The sequence below is a fragment of the Natrix helvetica genome (genome assembly GCF_964273705.1).
Source record: "Natrix helvetica genome assembly, chromosome: Z".
NCBI classification, from domain to species: domain Eukaryota; kingdom Metazoa; phylum Chordata; class Lepidosauria; order Squamata; family Natricidae; genus Natrix; species Natrix helvetica.
In genome coordinates this window covers 109,767,443-109,786,791 of record NC_138554.1, presented here as the reverse complement: position 1 = coordinate 109,786,791, position 19,349 = coordinate 109,767,443, and the positions used below count along the sequence as shown (strand labels likewise).

The window sequence follows — 19,349 nt, the reverse complement described above, 5'->3', positions numbered from 1 at the left end:
GCCGCCCAAATCAGGTCATCCCCAGTTCGGATTCTCTGTTACCTGGTTAACATCCTCTTGTTGTCCAGGTCTCCGGTTCAGGCAGAAAGAGATCTCTTCCTCACCATTCACAGCTTGTGGAATCACAGGTTCGGGGTGAATCTCAAAAAGAGTCACCTCATTCCCAGCACCTTCTCCACCTTGGGGTCTTGATAGACACCATGGTAGAGAGGTGTTCCTATCCAACGACCGCATTCTCAGTCTGAGGGAACTTCTCAGGAAGATGCTACGTCTATGCAAGGCATCCCTTCTTCTTCTCTCCCAAGTCTTGGACAAGATGGTATCCTGCTTCGGGATTGTCCCATGGGCCAGGTTCACAGCAGGAGCCTTCAATGGTTCAAGCTTCCACATCAAAAGGCCAACAGGAGCAGCTCTCCTCTCAGAGTCCCCCTTCTCAGACAGGTATTACACTCTCTCAAATGGTGGCAGTCCCTGGCGATTTTGCAAGGAACCTTGTTCAGAGAGCCGTGCCGTCTCACCTGCATGTCTGACAGAATGGGGGGCACACATGCAGGACCTAGTGGCTCAGGGTCAGTGATCCCTCGAAGAGAGCTAAAACAGCATAAATTGGCTAGAATTGTGGGTGGTTCACCTCGCCCTCAGACACTTCCACCACAGAGTTCAGGCGCATCACATATTAGTCCTCATGGACAATACCACGACCAAGGTACACATAAACAGACAGGGGAACTTGTTCCTGGTCCCTGATGCAGGAATCCAACCTGTTGTGCCAGTGGGCAGAATCTGACCTGTCATCTCTCAGGGCAGAACACATCTCAGGAGTCTCCAACGTCCAAGAAGACTGGCTGAGCCGGACAACGATAGATCAGGCGGAGTGGACCATCCATCCGATCCTCTTCCATTGACTGACACTATGGTTCGGCCTCCCAGTCCTAGACCTGTTCGCGATGGCAGATAACAACCAGGTACCCAGGTATTACTTGAGGTTCATGGACCCCATGGCAGAAGGAGTAGACGCTCTCAGATGTCAGTGGCTCAGGAGTCTCCTATATGCATTTTCTCCCCTTCCCCTCATTCAGAGGGTAATTCAAAAAATGCTGGAGCAGGAGGCAGAACTGTTGCTGCTAGCGCCGAATTGGCCATGCCGGCCTTGGTATGCCGACCTAGTGACTCTGTCAATTTCCACCCCATGGTACATCCCACAGTCTCTCCTGTCTCTACGTCAAGGGTCAGTTTGTCATCCCGACCCCCAGTGGCTGCAGTTAACCGCATAGCCATTGAGCAGCATGCCTTAACAGCCGATAACATCTCCCTCGACATCATTGCTACCATTCAGGCATCACACAGAAGCTCTACTAACCGCATTTATGATGCCACGTGGCAGACTTTTGCTCTGTGGTGTTCCAACCAGACTGTTGACCCACTTCTTAGGGCATCCATTCCGCAGATATTGGACTTCCTGCAGAGGGGGCTTGATCAAGGACTTACCCTTAATATGCTACGCTGACAGATGGCCACTCTGGCCTCTGTTCTGGACAGCATCCAAACATCTGCCTTCTCATCCCTTGATCTGGATATTTCTCCATGGAGCGTCCAACCTGTGTCCCCCTGCCATACATAGAAATCCGACTTGGGACTTGCCTTGTGACCTAGAGGCTTTGACTTCTGCGCCCTTTGAACCTATGAGATCCACTTCTTTGAAACTGTTGTTTTTAAAAATGCTGTTTTTGGTGGCTGTAACCTCAGCCAGACGTATTTCTGATTTGGCTGCTCTTTCAGTCAGGCATGACTTGTGCGTGTTCCATCCAGACCAAGTTGTCTTAAGATTCGACCCGACATTCATACCGAAGGTCAATAGCTGTTTCCATCGAGGTCAGGAGTTTACCTTACCTGATTTCTGTCCGTCCCCCCATCACGAGAGGGAGTGCAAGTGGCACACTCTTGACATACGTTGTGCCCTCAAGATCTACATTGACCGCACCGCCTCGTTCCACCACTCGGAAGCTCTCTTCATCTCCTTTCGCCAGGCCTCCTTGGGTACCAAGGCTTCATCGTCTAGTCTGGGGCGCTGGATAAGAGTGTGTATTATGTCTTACGAACTTCAATCCATTCAGGTCCCTGCAAACATTACAGCTCACTCTACAAGCAGCGCTGTGACATCTGCGGCTTGGTCCACTCAAGCCACCTTGGAAGAAGTCTGCCGGACACCTGGACGTCTCGCACAGTCTTCATACGTCATTACAAGTTGACAAATATGTGTCGGCTGACGCGGCTTTTGGGAGCAGGGTGCTACAACAAGTGCTTGTGCCCTAACGGACCTTTTTTTACAATTTCCCACCCTAGTGGATAGCCCAGTCTTTGGTACATTCCAGTCTGGCTGCTGTCTCTATGATAACAGGAAAATGGGTGTTGTTTTTTACCTGATACGCTCATTTTCTGGTATGGGTCACACAAGGGAATTCCTTGTGCGGAGGAGAGAGATACAGTGACTATGGACTTTTACTTTTTGCTCACAATTCTCACTTGAGTCTACAGTTTTTCCTTCATCTGAAACTGGGAAGGAGTCACAAGGGCCTGATGACATCATAAGTGTAGACTCAGTCCGGGACGGCGCATACACAGTCTGGCTGCTGTCTCTACCAGAAAATGAGCATATCAGGTAAGAACCAACACCCATTCTCTGCAAGCTCAGCAGTTGTTTAAAATGTCAGATTGTTCGAGACGGCATCATGTCTTCGGATTTATCAGGCTTTCTAGGACAAACAACATGTGCAGAGGGAAGGGGGTTTGAAGTCTTCACACATTTATTCCTCTGTTTTTCAGTAGTTGTATTAAATGAGTCTCTTTGTTTAACCTCAGTTGTGTTGCTGTCATGGAGGGTATTTAATATTTTAATTTTTTTAGAACTTTTATTAGTGTATGCTAAATATAAATGTTACACTAATCACTAAGGAAATATAATTGTCAGTTTTCTGATTTCTGAGTTTTTCAGTACTTGGTATATAACAGCAAAGGCTAGTATGCTATTTATTTTTAATCTATGTCTTAGAAATAAATTATGATGTTCAGTGAATCTTTTATTTAGGTCCTATGTGGGACTGAATTGAAATTGTTGTTCATATATTACTACGTCTTTTTACAGGTTGCCTTTGCTTAATGATAATAATTGGAATGGGCAACCCCGTCGCTTAGCAATATAGTAAAGCATAATGTCACAGATTGCTGACTTCCTAGGTTGCTGTCATTAAATTAATCCTGCACATTTGTTAGGGGTGATGTTAGGTGTTCACCCTTTGCAACCTCCTGCTGGCTTTCCCATTGATTTTGCGTGTTGGAAGTTGGCAGTGAAATTGCAAACAGCAACCACGTGACTTTAGGACACCAGAAGCATCATAATTGCAATTCAGTTACGTGGATTGCAATCATCTATCAAGAGAAATACTGCAGCCACCACAAGTTCTCATTCAGTACCACTCTACCTTATTTTTCGGAGTATAAGACACTCTGAAGTATAAGACACACCTAGCTTTTGGGGAGGAAAACGGGGGGGGGGGGGAATCTGCCTCTGCCTCCCAGAAATTTGTCTCCTTACAGCAAACAGCAAACATGACATTTGTGGTGTTACATTTCAGACTATACTTATACAGATGCTGTTAAAATTAATGTGGCTTTCTGGAAGTATACGTTATTCTCTGCTATTTAAAGGAAGATACAATAGCACTGGGCCTCTTCAGATCAAGCATTTATTTTAAAAAGCTTCTTCATTTTGCTAAGTTGTCTAGAACAATAATAAAGCAGTCTTTAAAAAATAAGTTTCATAATTTGAACCTTCTATAAGCATTTATAGTTAATGACTTACCTCCTTGGAGCAAACAGCAAACAGCCCATTTCACTTTCAATTTCACCATGGGCTTCTGGATGATCAGCTGTTTCAGACTGCAAGAATTGCCATAGCCTATTGCCGCCCGCCTCCACAAGCCATTTGCTGCAAGGAGATAAATTGCTGGGAGGCAGAGGCAAAAGGGTGGGGCTGGTGGGTAGGTGGGGCTACACTCGGTGTATAACATGCACCCAAATTTTCACCCTCTTTTAGGGGGGGAAAAGGTGTGTTTTATACTCCGAAAAATACAGTAAGTTAAAATGGTTACAGAGGCAGGTGGAGTTAAATAAGGACTCTGTGAATTAGCTGTAGGCTAATTCAGACTTAGAAGGGAAAACATTTAACCATTAAAGGTGGAGACTCTTAAATCAGTGGTGAAATCTAATTTTTTTTACTACCAGTTCTGTGGGCATGGCTTGGGGGGGGCGTGGCTTGGGGGGTCTTGTGACTATGTAGCTGGGGGATCAAAAGACAGAAACTCACTTTAACAATGTCCTGCTGGAGCGGGGTTGGACTAGATGATCGCCACATCCTTTCCAGCCCTTGATTATCCTCTGAAGCTGCGTCTAGTGCCAAGTTTGTAGTCCTTCCTTCTTCTCCTTTTTCCCTCTCTTTCTTTCTTTTTTAAATTTTTTTCTTTCTCTCTTTCTTTCTGTCTGTTTCTCTCTCTCTCTCTCTCTCTCTCTCTCTCTCTCTCTCTCTCTCTCTCTCTCTCTCTCTCTCTCTCTCTCTCTCTCTCTCTCTCTCTCTCTCTCTCCTTCTTTCTTTCTCAGCACCCCCACTCTTTGTTTTTGGCCTAGCAGCCTCAGGAAAGCCTGCTGGGAGCAAAAACAGACTCCCCACCACCTGTTTTTTTAACCTCCCCCCAGTTTTGGCCTAGCTGGCTTAAGGGGAGTCTACCGGGAATAAAAACGGACACTCCCCCCCCCATTTTTGGCCTAGCAGGCTTAAGGGAATCCTGCTGGGAGCAAAAACGGAACCCCCACCCCCTTGTTTTTGGCTGGGCTACATGCGATTGTTACATCCGCGAGGCTACGACGCTATTGACTATCATTGTCGGCCCCTGATTGGTGGAGACGCGAGCAGCCAGCTGGCGGGAAAATGCAGCCATTCTATTGGCTCAGCGTCTGACAGCTCTAGTATAAAAGGGGCTGTCAGCTGTCAAATGCTGCTGTTTGCCGGGTCGAGGTTTGCCTTACATTTTGCTGTGTTATACTGTCAATAAAGGTTGTGTTAGCTTCAACCTGCCTTGCCTCAGTTCCTCTCTGCCTCGTTCTCCCTACAGAACAGCGATCATCGGAACTTTTTTTTTAAAAAAAACCTTGTTTTAGTATTTTTTACTACCGGTTCTGCGAACCAGTAGGATTTTTTACTACCGTTTTGGGTGAACCAAGCTGAACTGGTAGCATTTCACCCCTGTCCTAAATCTTAGATCAGAAAGATGATAAAAGCTGCTTCTTCAGGCTGAAACTTTGCAGAACTAGGAGGTAGCTGCCTCAATAAATAGATCAAAACCCTTTCCCCAATTTTGTATTATTTTTATTTTCTAGATAACTATACCATAATTGGGAAACGCCTGCAATAGAACAACAATAATTTGTTTATATATTATTTAAATTTTTACTTCATTTTTACTTCATTTATATCTCTTAGTCATGTTGTGTGAGCACACCATGTCAAGCTGGTATCAGAATTACTTTTAAAAATAATTTTTAGTCTAGATGCTGTCCTCTCCTTGAGACTAGAAGTGTTATTCTATGGCTAAGAGACACCTAGTGGCATTTTAAACACATCAAGTGGATATTAAGGAATTCTAAGAGTAGCCAATATAGATGCCACACATTTTGTTCCATTGTTAACCTTTCTTTTAATCTTGTAAGCATTTGTTTCGCTTAACTCTGTAAGGTTATCAAAAGGAAGATACTGTTCTTTTAACAGAGTTTAGAAATTTCTGTCTTTAACACAGAAAAGCAAAGCATTATTTCCCCATAAATACTGTATAGTGATAAGATCTATTAGAGGTCATTTAGTTAAATCCTTTGCTCAATACAGGATCCATTAGAATAGCGTTATTCAAACTTGCCAAGCTTAAGATGTGAGGACTTCTGGGACTTGTGGATTTCTAGAATTTTGGAAATTGAAGTCCACGCCCTTTAAAAATTGCCAAGTTTGAAAAACATCGCACTAGAACATATTTGACACATAGTCACCTAGGGTCTGTTCAACTAACATCGGAAAGATTAAAGTATGCAAAACTTCTTTCTGCCCAAATTGTTGCATTTTGTTTTCCAAGTGTTCAGGGATTAATTGCTCGATGTTACCTTCACTCTTTTTCCATATTTCTCTTCAGTGGATTATGCAGCAAACCACAGTGATGTAAAACTGATGAGCCGTGTCATCCTTACACAAGTATCATGTTTACCTACTTGGATCCCAATCTCTTCCCTGTGTACACAAGTTATAGTATTTGTATAATGAACCCCACATATTGCATTATTTGTCCCAGGTTAATGTTGAGCAATCCAATATGAGTCAGTCACCAGGAGCAAAGGTTTAGACTTCCAAGCTTTTGGTCTCATGCTGGAGCCAGTCCTCATGGCACTTCTCTCTCTCACCAGAATGTCCCAAAGATGCTTTTTCAAGAGGCAACTGCTCTTGAAAGTGTGCTTGGGCTGTTCCCGTGATGACGAACCTATGCCATGTGTGCCCAAAGTAGCACATGAAGCCATGTCACCCGACACATGTGGCTTTGCCTGTTTGTCTTCTGGGTTTCTGTCGCACATGCATGGACAACGATCAGCTGTCCTTTTTGTGCATGGCAGTGCTGAAAACCAGTGTGCGCATGCAAGCTGGCCAGCTGATTGTCAGGTGCGCATGTGCACCAGAACCCAGAGGTTTGGCTTTCCAGAGTGCGGCACCAACTGGCATATACACACCCATCGTTTCCATGTGACCTTTAAGGCTCTCGGTTCCAAAAAGGTTCACCGTCACTGGACTATGTTATGTGTAGTATTTGTTTCTTTCTTTCATGGGCATCCATGTTTCTTTTCTTTTTTTATGGTTTCTTTTGAAATGGATTTCGGAGAAATAATTCTTAATGATCCTCGGTGAAAATGTCAACCAGTTAAAGGCATTTGAGTCCTGCTAGCTAGACATTATGGGAGTTGAACCCAATGTCTGGGTAAGGTAGTAAGTAGGAAAAATACATTCTTACTGTTCCTATAGTGAATGGAAGAGTAATGCTAAGTAGGAGACTGCTGTTTTAAGAAGTTTCAGTTCCAAAATCATGAAACGAACCATTTGATTTACTTTGAAAAAGTTTCAATTGTTAACTTTTCACTAAAAGATCCCTATCAGCAGTTATATAAATATGTTTTAGGTTGGCTTTAGAACAGGGATGTCAAACTCGCGGCATCACATTGTTATCATGTAACGTATTGTGACTTTTTCCCCCTTCGCTAAAATGAGATTGGGAGTGGCCAGCGCATGAGACATCCAGCCCACAGGCCATGAGTTTTGACATCCCTGCTTTAGAATGATCCCTACTGATGAAGTGTAGCTTTTTATACTGTGATACAGTTGACCTACACACTGTTAAATATTTGTATTTAAATATTTTGTTAAATAATAGTCTTAAATATTTGTCTTAAAATACACACACACACACACACACACACACCATTAGGAAAATTACCTGTGTACCATATCTATTTTGTTCATGGTTTCCTTAGAACTGTTTTTCAGGTTTTTTTTCACCACTCTTTCTACCTTCCTTTCTACTCTGGATTCCTTTTTCTGAAGAAATGCTTTTCTTTCTGAAGAAATTTATGAGAAAGTTTGCTTAGCAATATTGTAATATTGTAACAAAGACACTTTTACAAATAAAGTTAATCCAGTTGTTATTGGATTTGATGCTTGTGAAGACATGGTTGTTCATAACTAAGAATTACAAAGAATCTCTCTTTGAAGGAAATAAGTGGTTCAGAAATGTGAAATATAAATAAATGAAAATAAATAAAATATCCTCATTTCTTAACCACGCTACAATAATACTACAAAAAATATAAACAGATTTTATCAAACACTATTAAGTTTCCCCTTTGTTGGAACTATATTAGTAGATTAGATAAGGATCACTGATCAGATTTGCGGTGAAATATAGAAATGCCTTTAATCCTACAGTTAGGTATTTCCTTCGGAATCTAGGCGACTTTGAGGAGCAGAAACCTACTGGTAGTTATTGAATTGAATTGAATTTATTCAATTTATGGACCGCCCCCTCTCCCCGAGGGGACTCGGGACGGTGTACAGACAGCAGCTAAAAACCATGTACAAAATAAATAATCTTAAATACCCCTAAAGACAGATTAAAGGTTGGGCTGTACAATAATAAAAATTAAAAAGCAACCTAAAAAGCCTACCCCTAAAAATTTAAAATACAGGCTAGAAAGATTAAAGATTAAAGCTACGGTTAGGCCAGGCCAGCTAAGTGGAACAGGTGGGTCTTAAGTTTCTTGCGGAAGGAGTGGAGATCGGTGGTTATTCTGATGTCGGGGGGGAGGTCATTCCAGAGGGTCGGGCCCATCACAGAGAAGGCCCTACTCCTGGGCGTCGCCCACTGGCACTGCCTAGTGGACGGCACCTGGAGGAGTCCCTCTCTGTGAGAGCGAATCGGCCGCAGGGATGTATGGGGTAGGATGCGATCCCGCAGATACCTAGGTCCTGTGCCATGGAGCGCTTTAAAGATGATAGTCAACACCTTGAAACGCACCCGAAAAGCCACAGGTAGCCAGTGCAGCCCGCGCAGGAGAGGTGTTACATGGGAGTACCTAGTACCTCCCATGATTGCCCGCGCGGCCACATTCTGGACCAGCTGCAGCCTTCGGGTGCATCTCAAGGGAAGCCCCATGTAGAGAGCATTGCAATAGTCCAGTCGGGACGTCCCTAGCGCATGGGTTATGTATATATCTCCATCCTCTGCAATTACATTTCCAGCTCTACATTGGAGTTCTTTTCTAGCTGAGATGATGAAGGTGATTTTAAATGGGATTATTTTTTAAAAGTTTTTTTTCTTTTGTCCTAAAACAAACCTGAATAGTATAAAAAGGTTACTGTTTATGTTACATATCTAATTATCTTATTCCCTTCCCAATATCTATCACTTGTATCACATTTTTAAAGGAAATTTATTTTACTTTTAATTTGAAGTTATGCTTTTAAAGAAATAATCAAGCATGCAAACTAAGAATTAAGATATTCTACTGCAATGCATAAACTGTAGGGTTTATTAACTCTTTTAAAGTCTAATATGGTAGAAGACTACTTCTGGCTCAAGAAGCCTTTGCTCCTTTTGTGTGAGGGAAGCAATAAAATAAAATGTTTGATTTAGTTGACATTTCAAACAATAATTATGGTTTACAATTAGTTAATTGCTATGGCTTATAAAGAGTAAATCTGGTTTATAATTGATGAAACATCAAACATTCTTAATGTGCTCTTCTAGGTGATGTTTCACGTTCTTGCCTTTTGTTTTTTTATGCTTGTTTTCCAAGTCTTTTGAAAATATTGTTGTGGAAGGAATTTCTTGTGATGTTTAAATGAAACACTGTTTTCATAAATTAGGGGCATGAAATCATAGCCAACATAATGACTATTTCTGTAGGTCATCCAGAATTATAAGTATCGGCCTTATTTTTTCTTTTGTTCTGTATTTTTACATTTAGCCTTTAATGAATAACACTTTCTAAGAAGGTGTTTTCTTAATTACCTTAGTCTAACGAGCTCTGTATATGCATTTGCTGTCTTATATCCAGAAATACATGCATATGCGCTGAGTCACCCACCCATTTTTTTTTAACTTTAGGAATTATACAGAGAATGTTGACTCATTGGGGAAGAAATGTGGGTGAATGAACCACAATATGCAGATATATTTCTGTATATTTCTTATACAGAAATATTTTTGTAGAGGACTAATCTTCTGTTAATAAGTGCACACTTCTTATAAGTCAAATAACACATTGTTTGACAGAATATTAAGCATATATTTATGAGCTTTAACTTTTCTCTCAATTTTCAACATGACTAATTAGACAGCAATCTGCAAATTCTGGCCATCATATCCCAAACCTGTTTGTCTTGGAATTATGGGAACTCTAATTTGATGTGTCTGAAAGAAAATAAAGTTGAGGAAATAGTTCAAAGACTTCTGCACTAAGTTGTGTACAAGCAGTCCTTGACTTACAACAACAATTTAGCCCAAAATTTCCACCGCCAAGCAAGGTAGTTGTTCAGTGATTTGTGCCTCATTTTTCAACCTTTTCTTCCACAGTTGTTAAATGAATCATGCTATCATTAAGCGAATCTGGCTTCCACCATTGACTTTCTTGTTGGAAGCTGGCTGGGAAGGTTACAAATAGTGATCATATGACCCTGGGATCATGTGATCTGTAATAATAAATATGTCAGTTGCCAAGTGCCCAAATATTAATCATAGGGATACTGCAGTGGTCATAAGTGTGAAAATCAGCCATAAGTCACTTTTTCAGGGCTGTTGTAATTTCAAACAGTTATTAAACAAATGATTGTAAGTTGAAGACTACCTTTATGCCCTTTGAATATTTTTTAGTTTTTAGTTCATTCTCAACTATGTCTTGTTCACGAAAGAATTCTGATGTTTATATTTCTTTTTTCTCTCAGTAAAACTAGAGACTAGACAATTAACTAGTACCAAAAGTATAGCAAAGGTTTGTTATGTGAGCCTTTGTTTTCATAGTCTATGTTTATATAACTATTTTACCTCTTTCATGTTTATACATTTTATCTCTGTACTGAAAATGTGATCATACTAATTAATCCCTAGATATTTTCAGTATGAAGTATAGAAATGCAAGTTTTTGCTTGAGAATTATTTTGAAGTTAGTGTGCTTTTTAATGTAATTGCTTGCTGAAATTAAACATATTCAGCAATTCTAGAATGGATTCTTAATTTTGCATTTTCAATATCATTTAATTTTCAAAATAAGAAAATAAGATGAAATGTTGATAATTGCAGCATGAACAGAGCAGTTATTCAGCATTTTACTTTGTAGCTTGACTTGTGATTACCTTTCCTAAAAATAATGAAATTAATAAAAGTAGGGTAATCCTCAGTTATGTGTAACTATTGGAAACTTGTATTTCCCATTTTTCCTTACTATTATCTCTTTGATATGGTATGTGATTTAAAATACACTTAAACCTTACACTTTGGTTAGACACCTTACATTCTCATGCATTGCTGTGATCTTCTAGTTGTTGTCTAATCATCTTTTTCCCCCTGCATTATATTATATTTGCAGCTGATGGAGCTATACCAGTTAACTATAACTGGTATAGTTAACCTATCCTGGATGAACTCCTACCTTTGGCTTGTATCACTTCCTTTTTTGCCCTGCTTGTTACTTTTGGAGCCATTATGAAGCTACACCAGGGGTCAGCAACCTTAAACACTCAAAGAGCCACAAAGGTCCTAACCATAAGCTCCCCAGTTCAATTGTGGAGGTGACCGGAAGTCCACTTCTCCCACCATAGAGTCTCCTCCTAGCGTGGCATCCTTTCTCCTTTACCTGTTCTAACCGAAAGACCTATCAATTGTGGCTTCGACTGGCGACAGGGAGCCACAGCAGAGGGATGAAAGTGCCAGGTGCGGCTCCAGAGCCGAGGGTTGCTGACCTCTGAGCTAGGCTCTGCATAAAATAGAAAGCTTTCTGATTTTTGAAGCACTGATTTCTATTGAAATTTACAAATAAAAAAATAAAGTTTTGCATCTTGTTAGCTTATTACTCATTGTGCTAACAGGAAAAAGAGCAAGATTATGAAAGTCTAATTAGGAAGAAGAAAATGCTTTTAAGTCCATTAGAATGGCCTCCTGCAGGTGCAATTGAACTAAATCTACTTGTAAATATTAGCAATTACTGGTCCGGCATTTGAAGATTTCTTACAAAAAGAGCTATTTCCTGAAGGAACTAGCTGTGCCATTTTGACTATACTACAAAAATATTTTATTTAATTGCATTTATTTATTTATTGCCATTATGTTTGTAAATGTGCATGTGTGTGAAAAAATAGCATAACATAAAAACTTAAAGTTAATAGAAGTTCACAATTTTTTGTATGAACTGACATGGCACAGTGGTTAGAGTGCAGTACTGCATGCTACAGCTGACTGCTAGCTGCAGTTCAACAGTTCAAATCTTATCGGCTCAAGGTTGACTCAGCCTTCCATCCTTCTGAGGTGGGTAAAATGAGGACCCAGATTGTTGGGGGCAATATGTTGACTCTGTAAACTGTTTAGAGAGAGCTGTAAAAGCACTATGAAGCGGTATATAAGTCTAAGTACTGCTATTTTGTTTTAACTGAATTTGAGTGTTTACTGAAAAAATACAGTCCTTGTTGGATGCTGAATCATTTGCCCTTTATAGTAGGTAGAAAAAATGTTCTTGTTTCAAGTCAGTATAAATGATTATTAGCTTAAAGAGAATTGGTCTAATCATGCTGCTGAAGATCAGTTTAGGCTTACACATTGTCACACTTAAATCTTTGCTTAAATTGATTTTTAAATTGTTAGTTGCAAATAACATCAACAGCAAACATTAAATTACATGTAACATAAGGAAAAAGGCTGTTATATTCATAGTTATAATATAAATAGAATTGGATAATAAGTCAGTGTCTTCCACTCCTCCCCTAGGGAGGTCAGGAGGAGTCACATTCTCACCTAACTATACTAACTTATCTATTTGAATGGGATAGACTTGCTGTAATATAAATTGCAGCTCAGTACATAAATATAGTTTAAGTCACATTTTATCTCTAGATGGTCACCAGAGTCGAAAAGAACTTGGTGGCTAATCATTAGCATCATTGACTTTCCACCTGTAATTTTCTCTAAAGTCATAAAATGCTTTTATTACATTGAAAAATCAAACTAGAGTCCTGGCCAGTAGATATGAGAGAGGGTTGTCTATTGTCAAGGCATGGAAAAGGTTAGTAAACCGACAAGAGAATTTGCCGTAAGTGATTCGGTGGAGGTAGAGAAGAGACAAACAGGATGATTGCTAATTTTCTAGTGTGGCCTCTAATTTAGTAGAAAAGACACCATTCCCCACAGGGCTTCGGAATAGTTATTCCTTATAGGAAATACTATTTTGTACTTCCTATATATGATAAATACAGCTGAGAGTTCAGAAAACTCCTGAGAGCTGGCAAGAGATCAAAGAAAATGAATAGAGTTCTTCACTCTTTCCCTTTGTGGTAAAAGACCTTTCATGCCAAAGATTGGTCCTGCTTGGATTGAAATGGATTTCTAAACATCCATAATGTAAACATGTATGGAGTAATCAGTAACCACTTGCTTTTTGTACCTTACCTAGAAAAAGGATGTATTGATTCTGAAGATCTTAATTTTTGTAGGTAGTTCTATAGGACTGCACTATAAATCTTGTATCATTGGAAATAAATCCAGCAAAAACTGTTTGTGTGCAATCATTGCTTTGCTATTCCAAATAAATGAAAGACAAAACCCAAAATCAAAGCAAGCTAAATCATCTGCATTTAAAGCAAGATGTACTAATCTTCCTCCTTTTCAGGATCATGTTGATGCTCTTTTGGAGATAACCATAAAATGGTACAGCATACTCATCTGTTTCCGTGACAACAAGGCTTGCCAAAGGCAGAGCTTTCTCCCTCCTATTTTCTTAACCTTTACAAACTAGCTGATTATTTCCAATATTTACTTTAAATGACTAAGATGTGAGTCAAGTTAACAAGTATACAATTGATTCAGATATTAAAGTAATAGTTTACATTATAACATTTCAGTTTATTGATCTATTATTAAAAAGTATAATTAATATTTAAAGCATTTTTTTCATCCTGGAATACATATCTGAGTCCTAGTTAGCATGTAGATGAAACAAATATAAACTTTTTTTCAGAAAACTGATCAAGTTTGCAGAAGGAAAATATTTTTTTTCTTGGATGCATGCAATAAAATTAGCACTTTAATCAGTTATATTGCTTTAGTTAAGATTAAATTTCATTCTATTAAACAAAATACAAAGAATTTTATTTCTTGCAAGACAAGTATGGTCTTGCTATGATTAAATGAAGAAATGAAGTGTGGTCAAAAATCAGTACAGAATAAAATTCAACAGAATAAAATGGGATTATATTCTCCATTCTGTTATACAAATAAACACTTAATTTATACTCAAACAACTGTCAAATTAATTCAAATGAGAAAATTGTAATTATTTTAATAGTTATGCTGTTAAAAGAAATATTTTCTATTTAAGTGCTATTATAATTGTTGGATGCTTAATCTGAGTACACTTTCTATATTTCTTAGGAAAGCCTCTCGTGTTTCATAATTCCAGCATTGTGGTGTCTGATTCCTAACTTGACCTACTTTGAAGGGGTAGGAATAATGAAACTCTGACTGGCTTCTAGGTGTCCCTTGGAGCTTCTATGCCTTTCTACCTCAAATGCACATTTTATATTTTGTCATTTTCAGAATTCGAACTCCATATGAATGAATGATAAATATTTGCTTCATTAATAAAGCATCTTAACCTATAAATAGATTAAGATGATTCAGTTTTACTGATCATTATTTTCATTAGAGGGGGTTTAACAAAATAATTATGTGGTCCACTATGATATTTTTAATAATAGAAACTCTGAATCTTTGATGAGTTCCAAACACTTCATGGAAATAGTCATTTTCTCCTAGTTTAATAGGAATCTTTGAATTTAACTTACTTTGATTACAATATCTTTTCAGGTTTTTAAGACATACTCTGATGAAGAATACGACCGGAGAAATGAAACAGTTGATCCAATATCATCATCAGCTGAGTATGAATTAGAAAAACGTGTGGAAAAGTTGGATCTTTTCCCAGTAGACATTGAAAAAGGTATATATTCTTTAATTGCCATAGGGTAGGAGTTGAATAGTCTAATATATATGAAGTTTTGCTCCGATATGCCCTTAAAAAAAATGGCATTTAGATTCAAAAATTAGCTCCTTCAATCTATAATAAGTAATCAATAATATAATTTATAGACATAATTTCATGACTTTTCCAATTTTGCAAGAGAGTTAATTCATATGGATTTTAATCCTGCACACACAGCACTTAAAACTCATTGACATCAGTGAAATTTTTAAGAAGCTTAACTGACTACAGTATTATGAAAACTTTGAGATACAATTTGAGAAAAATAATTTAATGTATATACTGTTAACAAAATTAAATATGTTAAAATAAAGAGGTAGGTATTTAATTAGTATGCATCCCAAACATTATAAATTATTAAACGATGATAAGATAACCACTGAGACACTAGTGAATCTTTGTAAAAATGTCGGGCTTTAAGCCCCATGTTTGAATTTCCATTTCCAGGAAGGAAATCAGAAGAACTAAGGCAAGTACTTTCCACTTTCTACTTTCTACTTTCTGGAAGATAATATATTTTAAAATGTCTGTACTTTAGAACTAGGAACTTCTCCCTGAATGTATCTGCTTGTTCCACTATGTTATATGGAGAGAGTGTACCACAGGACACTTTCCATAAATGGTTTTCTTGTGTCTTGTCTTCTCTCTAGTCTGCTCCCCTAGTGGAAGTTGAAGAAACGAAGATGTGTTGTGATTGACTGGTCATCTGACAGCTCAGTATAAAAGAGTTGTCGGATGGAATTCAGCAGTTGTTGTTAGCTGAGCAGCCACCTTGTTAGCATTGTTATGTTAGAGCTGAATAAATATGTTAGCCTTTAAAGTCGTCTTGTCTCAGTCTGTCAGCCACTGTTCTAATAGAGAACAGCTTTCATCTAGTAAGACTTAGAAAGCATGTCTTTTCCAGAGTTGCCCCTGCCCTGTAAAAGAGCTGCCTTTTTGAGATCAAGGACGGTTCTCATTCTTTTGACCTTCTGGAAAGCCTTGGTGTGTAAGTCTTTCCCAAAGTATTGGTCCAAAAAGAGGTTGTAATTGTCAGGGCAAGGAATCAAAAATGGCACAAAAAGTTACTTCAGAACAGTTTCTTCATTGTTGCTCTCCTGTAGATGGGAATCTTGCCAGACTAAAGCATAAATTTGCATAGAGATATCTTATGAAAGATAGGGGGTGTTCGCTCTGGCTCTTTCCTTCATACCAAAGATTCCATGCTGAGCTGTTTCCTTGCTGCTTGGAAAGGCCTCCTCCTTATTTTGTATTTTATTTCATCACAGTAAGTTTCATCACAGGCAAATCTTGTTTTGCATTACTAGGAATTACTTTGGTGTTGGTTCAATAGTTATATTTTATGCTTTATTGTGTCATTGTGCACTGTCCAATAAGATGAGTGGCCATGTAAGTCTACTTCCTTGCCTATATGAATGGATTGACCAACACCCAAAGTTCAAAGTTGATGTAGAAAGGGGCAGTTAAAATGTTTAAAATGAGGCAGGGAAAGTGTCAACTCAACACTATTCCAGTTCAAAATCTTCTGTGAAGTTCCATCTCCAACAAGTGTGAGCGTTTTATCACCAACAAAGGTGCAGAGTGGCTCCACTACAATTTTAACCCCACTTTTTAAAAGTGTTTTAAAAGTGTTCAATACATTTAAAAAATGGAGTGATTGATTACCTGACAGACCAGACGAGTGATATACTATCCGGGGCTTCTAGAAGAAAAGCACAGTATAAATCTAATAAATACGTAACAAATTAGTTACCTTGCCACCAGAACACTGTCTGCCATCCTAGTAACAATCATTTGCCACTGTGCTCCATTTTTTCATTCCTTTTCCTTCTTCACTTCTTTTATAACACTTATCTGCCAACCTTTTATTTTTCTCTATTTTTAAGGAACCAATTTTACTTAGTTCTCCTATCTCATTTATTCTGCTGCAAACCAATTTTGTAGATAGCTGCAGATCTCTAAAAAATACTCTCAATCCTAATGTGGCCTTATTACTAAATATATGTAGGTGTAAGACTACATATAGGCAATATTGCCAGGGGTTTTTAAGATAGGTCTATAATGCTAGGGAAAGTGGAAGGAAACACAACAGAGAACAACCAGTACCAAGATGAGTGGATTCAATTACAGCAGCAGTGAGTGTGCCATTGGAAGAGCTGAAGGACCAAATTGGGACAACTTGTTTTAAAGAAAATCTGTCAGCATAAGTGTTGACACTAACTTGATGGCACATATTCATTCATTCATTCCCAGAGAGATCAATGATGATATAATGAGGAAGACTCGAATGCATGCAAAGAATTACTGAGTTCTTTGAGATTGCAGAAAAAGAGTCTTAAGGATATAGTTGCTCTTGTGTAATTGAAAAATACCTGTACCTACTTCTATGAAAAAAAATATATACTTTGCAATAAGCTAACTTTCCTGAAACAATCCTTGCAATGTACATATATAAATCTTGGTAATTGGCTGCTGGATTCTGTATTAGAATACTGGATTTTATAGTAAATGGTTTATTGGGTTAAAGCAGTGCTTCTCAATTATTTTCTGTCATGCCCCCCCTAGGAAGAAGAAAACATTTTGCGCCCCCCGCGTGACTGTAAATAGTATCATTTGTCTATAAAATTGTTATAAGTACACCTCTGCATAACACTGTATCCTTATTAACGTATAAGAGAATAAAAAAAGAAAGAAATGTGGATCAATTTACAACAAAGAACAGCTTTATTAACTGTAGCAGAAAAGATTTAAAGGAGCACAGGATTTAAAGGAACACAATATTAAAAAAAACTTTAACCTGCAAAACAAAAATATATAAAATAATTTGAGCTGAGCCCCCCTTTACGGAGCCTTGTGCCCCCCCTGGGGGGCCCGCCCCACTATTTGAGAAGCACTGGGTTAAAGTAAAAATTCAGCAGTGAAGTAAGTTTGAAAAATTTACAGGTGGAATACCATCCATAGAATCACTATTGTATATGTATAAGTATAACCTAGCACTGAAGATGTTATCTAGATTTATAATGAAATGTCTGCAAGAAAACCACCAAGCTCAGAGAGTGACTCCACAATTCAACCCTGAGCTACAAATATTTGTGTTCAATTTGTTTTTCAGATGAACAAGGATTCGGTATCTCTATTATTGGAATGGGAATTGGAATAGATACAGGTTATGAGAAGCTAGGTATATTTGTAAAAACTATTACAGCAGATGGGCCTGCAGAAAAAGATGGCAGGTAAATATGAATTATCATTGTTTCAAGTATTACTAAAAATTAAAATGTATTATGGTATACACTTCTAAAAATTACAAATTTACAGGAGCCTATAAATAATAAGTAAAACTGTGTTTTTTAATTGAAAGTGAGTATTTATAAATTCTGAGGTTTATCAAAAGAGCTAACATCACATTTGGTTTTATTTTGACCCTTCATGCTGAAAATTACAATCATATTGAAGTATAATCATCTAAAAATTAAACACACATTTGAGTGTCTTAACTTTCATCACAGCATTTTAAAAAAACATACGGTATCATCAGACAAGCTAACATTAGTAAGAAATATATCTTTTAAAAGTTACTATTTTAATTTCACATAAAAATTACCTTTCAGTATATAGTAAACTGAAATCAGTGATAAGAACCATTGAGGAAATACTTATTTCTCTATCAAGCATTTAATTCTTTTTATCCTAAAGTTACCCTAGATCTGTAGGCAAACTAAAACTATGATTGGTTGTTTCTAAATTAATCCATGCGATAGAATTTGGAGATCAATAATAAATCATATAAACAGAAAAATCCAAGAATGAACATTGATGGAACACAAGGTAATTATAAAAAGTAGAAGGGAAACTTATTATCAAACACGAAATAGTGTACTGACACTATGTTCAGAGTATCAAAGGTTTGGATATAAACAAATCACAAAGAATTAATTAAAAAGTCTAAAAATGTAGAAAGGAGGATAATGAGCCAAGACTTAGAATGTCAATTGGAAGACTATTCAGATAGTTCATATCAGTTGCCAACAAATTTCCCACTAAGGAAGAAGTAACACAAAGCTTTTGTATTATGCACAAGAATTTACACAAATATTCAGTTTAGAAATGAAAATTCAGATGCTGACTCTCCACCTTCCCAGATGAATTTGACACCCCCAGTAGACTAGAATCATGGGAGCAAGAAACCCAGAATATAACAGCTTTGAAATGCTTTTATATTTCTTTTATATATATATCTGGTATGTTTCCCAATGAAATATTATATTTAGTAAATGCAGTTACAAGGAATAAAAGTAGTACCCAGTCTAACAGCTCTGCAACCCTCCTATTGGTAGACTTTGGAAAAGGTAAGTAGATTGCAGTTTTTCTTCCAACTATGAATTGTTACTGTACGTGCAAATAGCATGAAATACCATTAGGGGCTTTGGAGGAGTCCTCATGTCCCCCAGGCCCCATTCTCTGTTCTG

At 38.0% G+C, this 19,349-nt stretch overlaps 1 protein-coding gene across 2 annotated transcripts in view; it reads left to right on the top strand.

Annotated features, from left to right (window-relative positions):
- The window catches only part of PPP1R9A (protein phosphatase 1 regulatory subunit 9A), a 98,922-nt gene that overhangs the window by 30,387 nt on the left and 49,186 nt on the right, over positions 1 to 19,349 (top strand). For both annotated transcript variants that reach the window (XM_081971657.1, XM_081971656.1), the window contains exons 3-4: positions 14,706 to 14,838; positions 17,993 to 18,113. In XM_081971657.1, the coding sequence (XP_081827783.1) occupies positions 14,706 to 14,838; positions 17,993 to 18,113 (254 nt within the window). The remainder of the gene's footprint in view (positions 1 to 14,705; positions 14,839 to 17,992; positions 18,114 to 19,349) is intronic.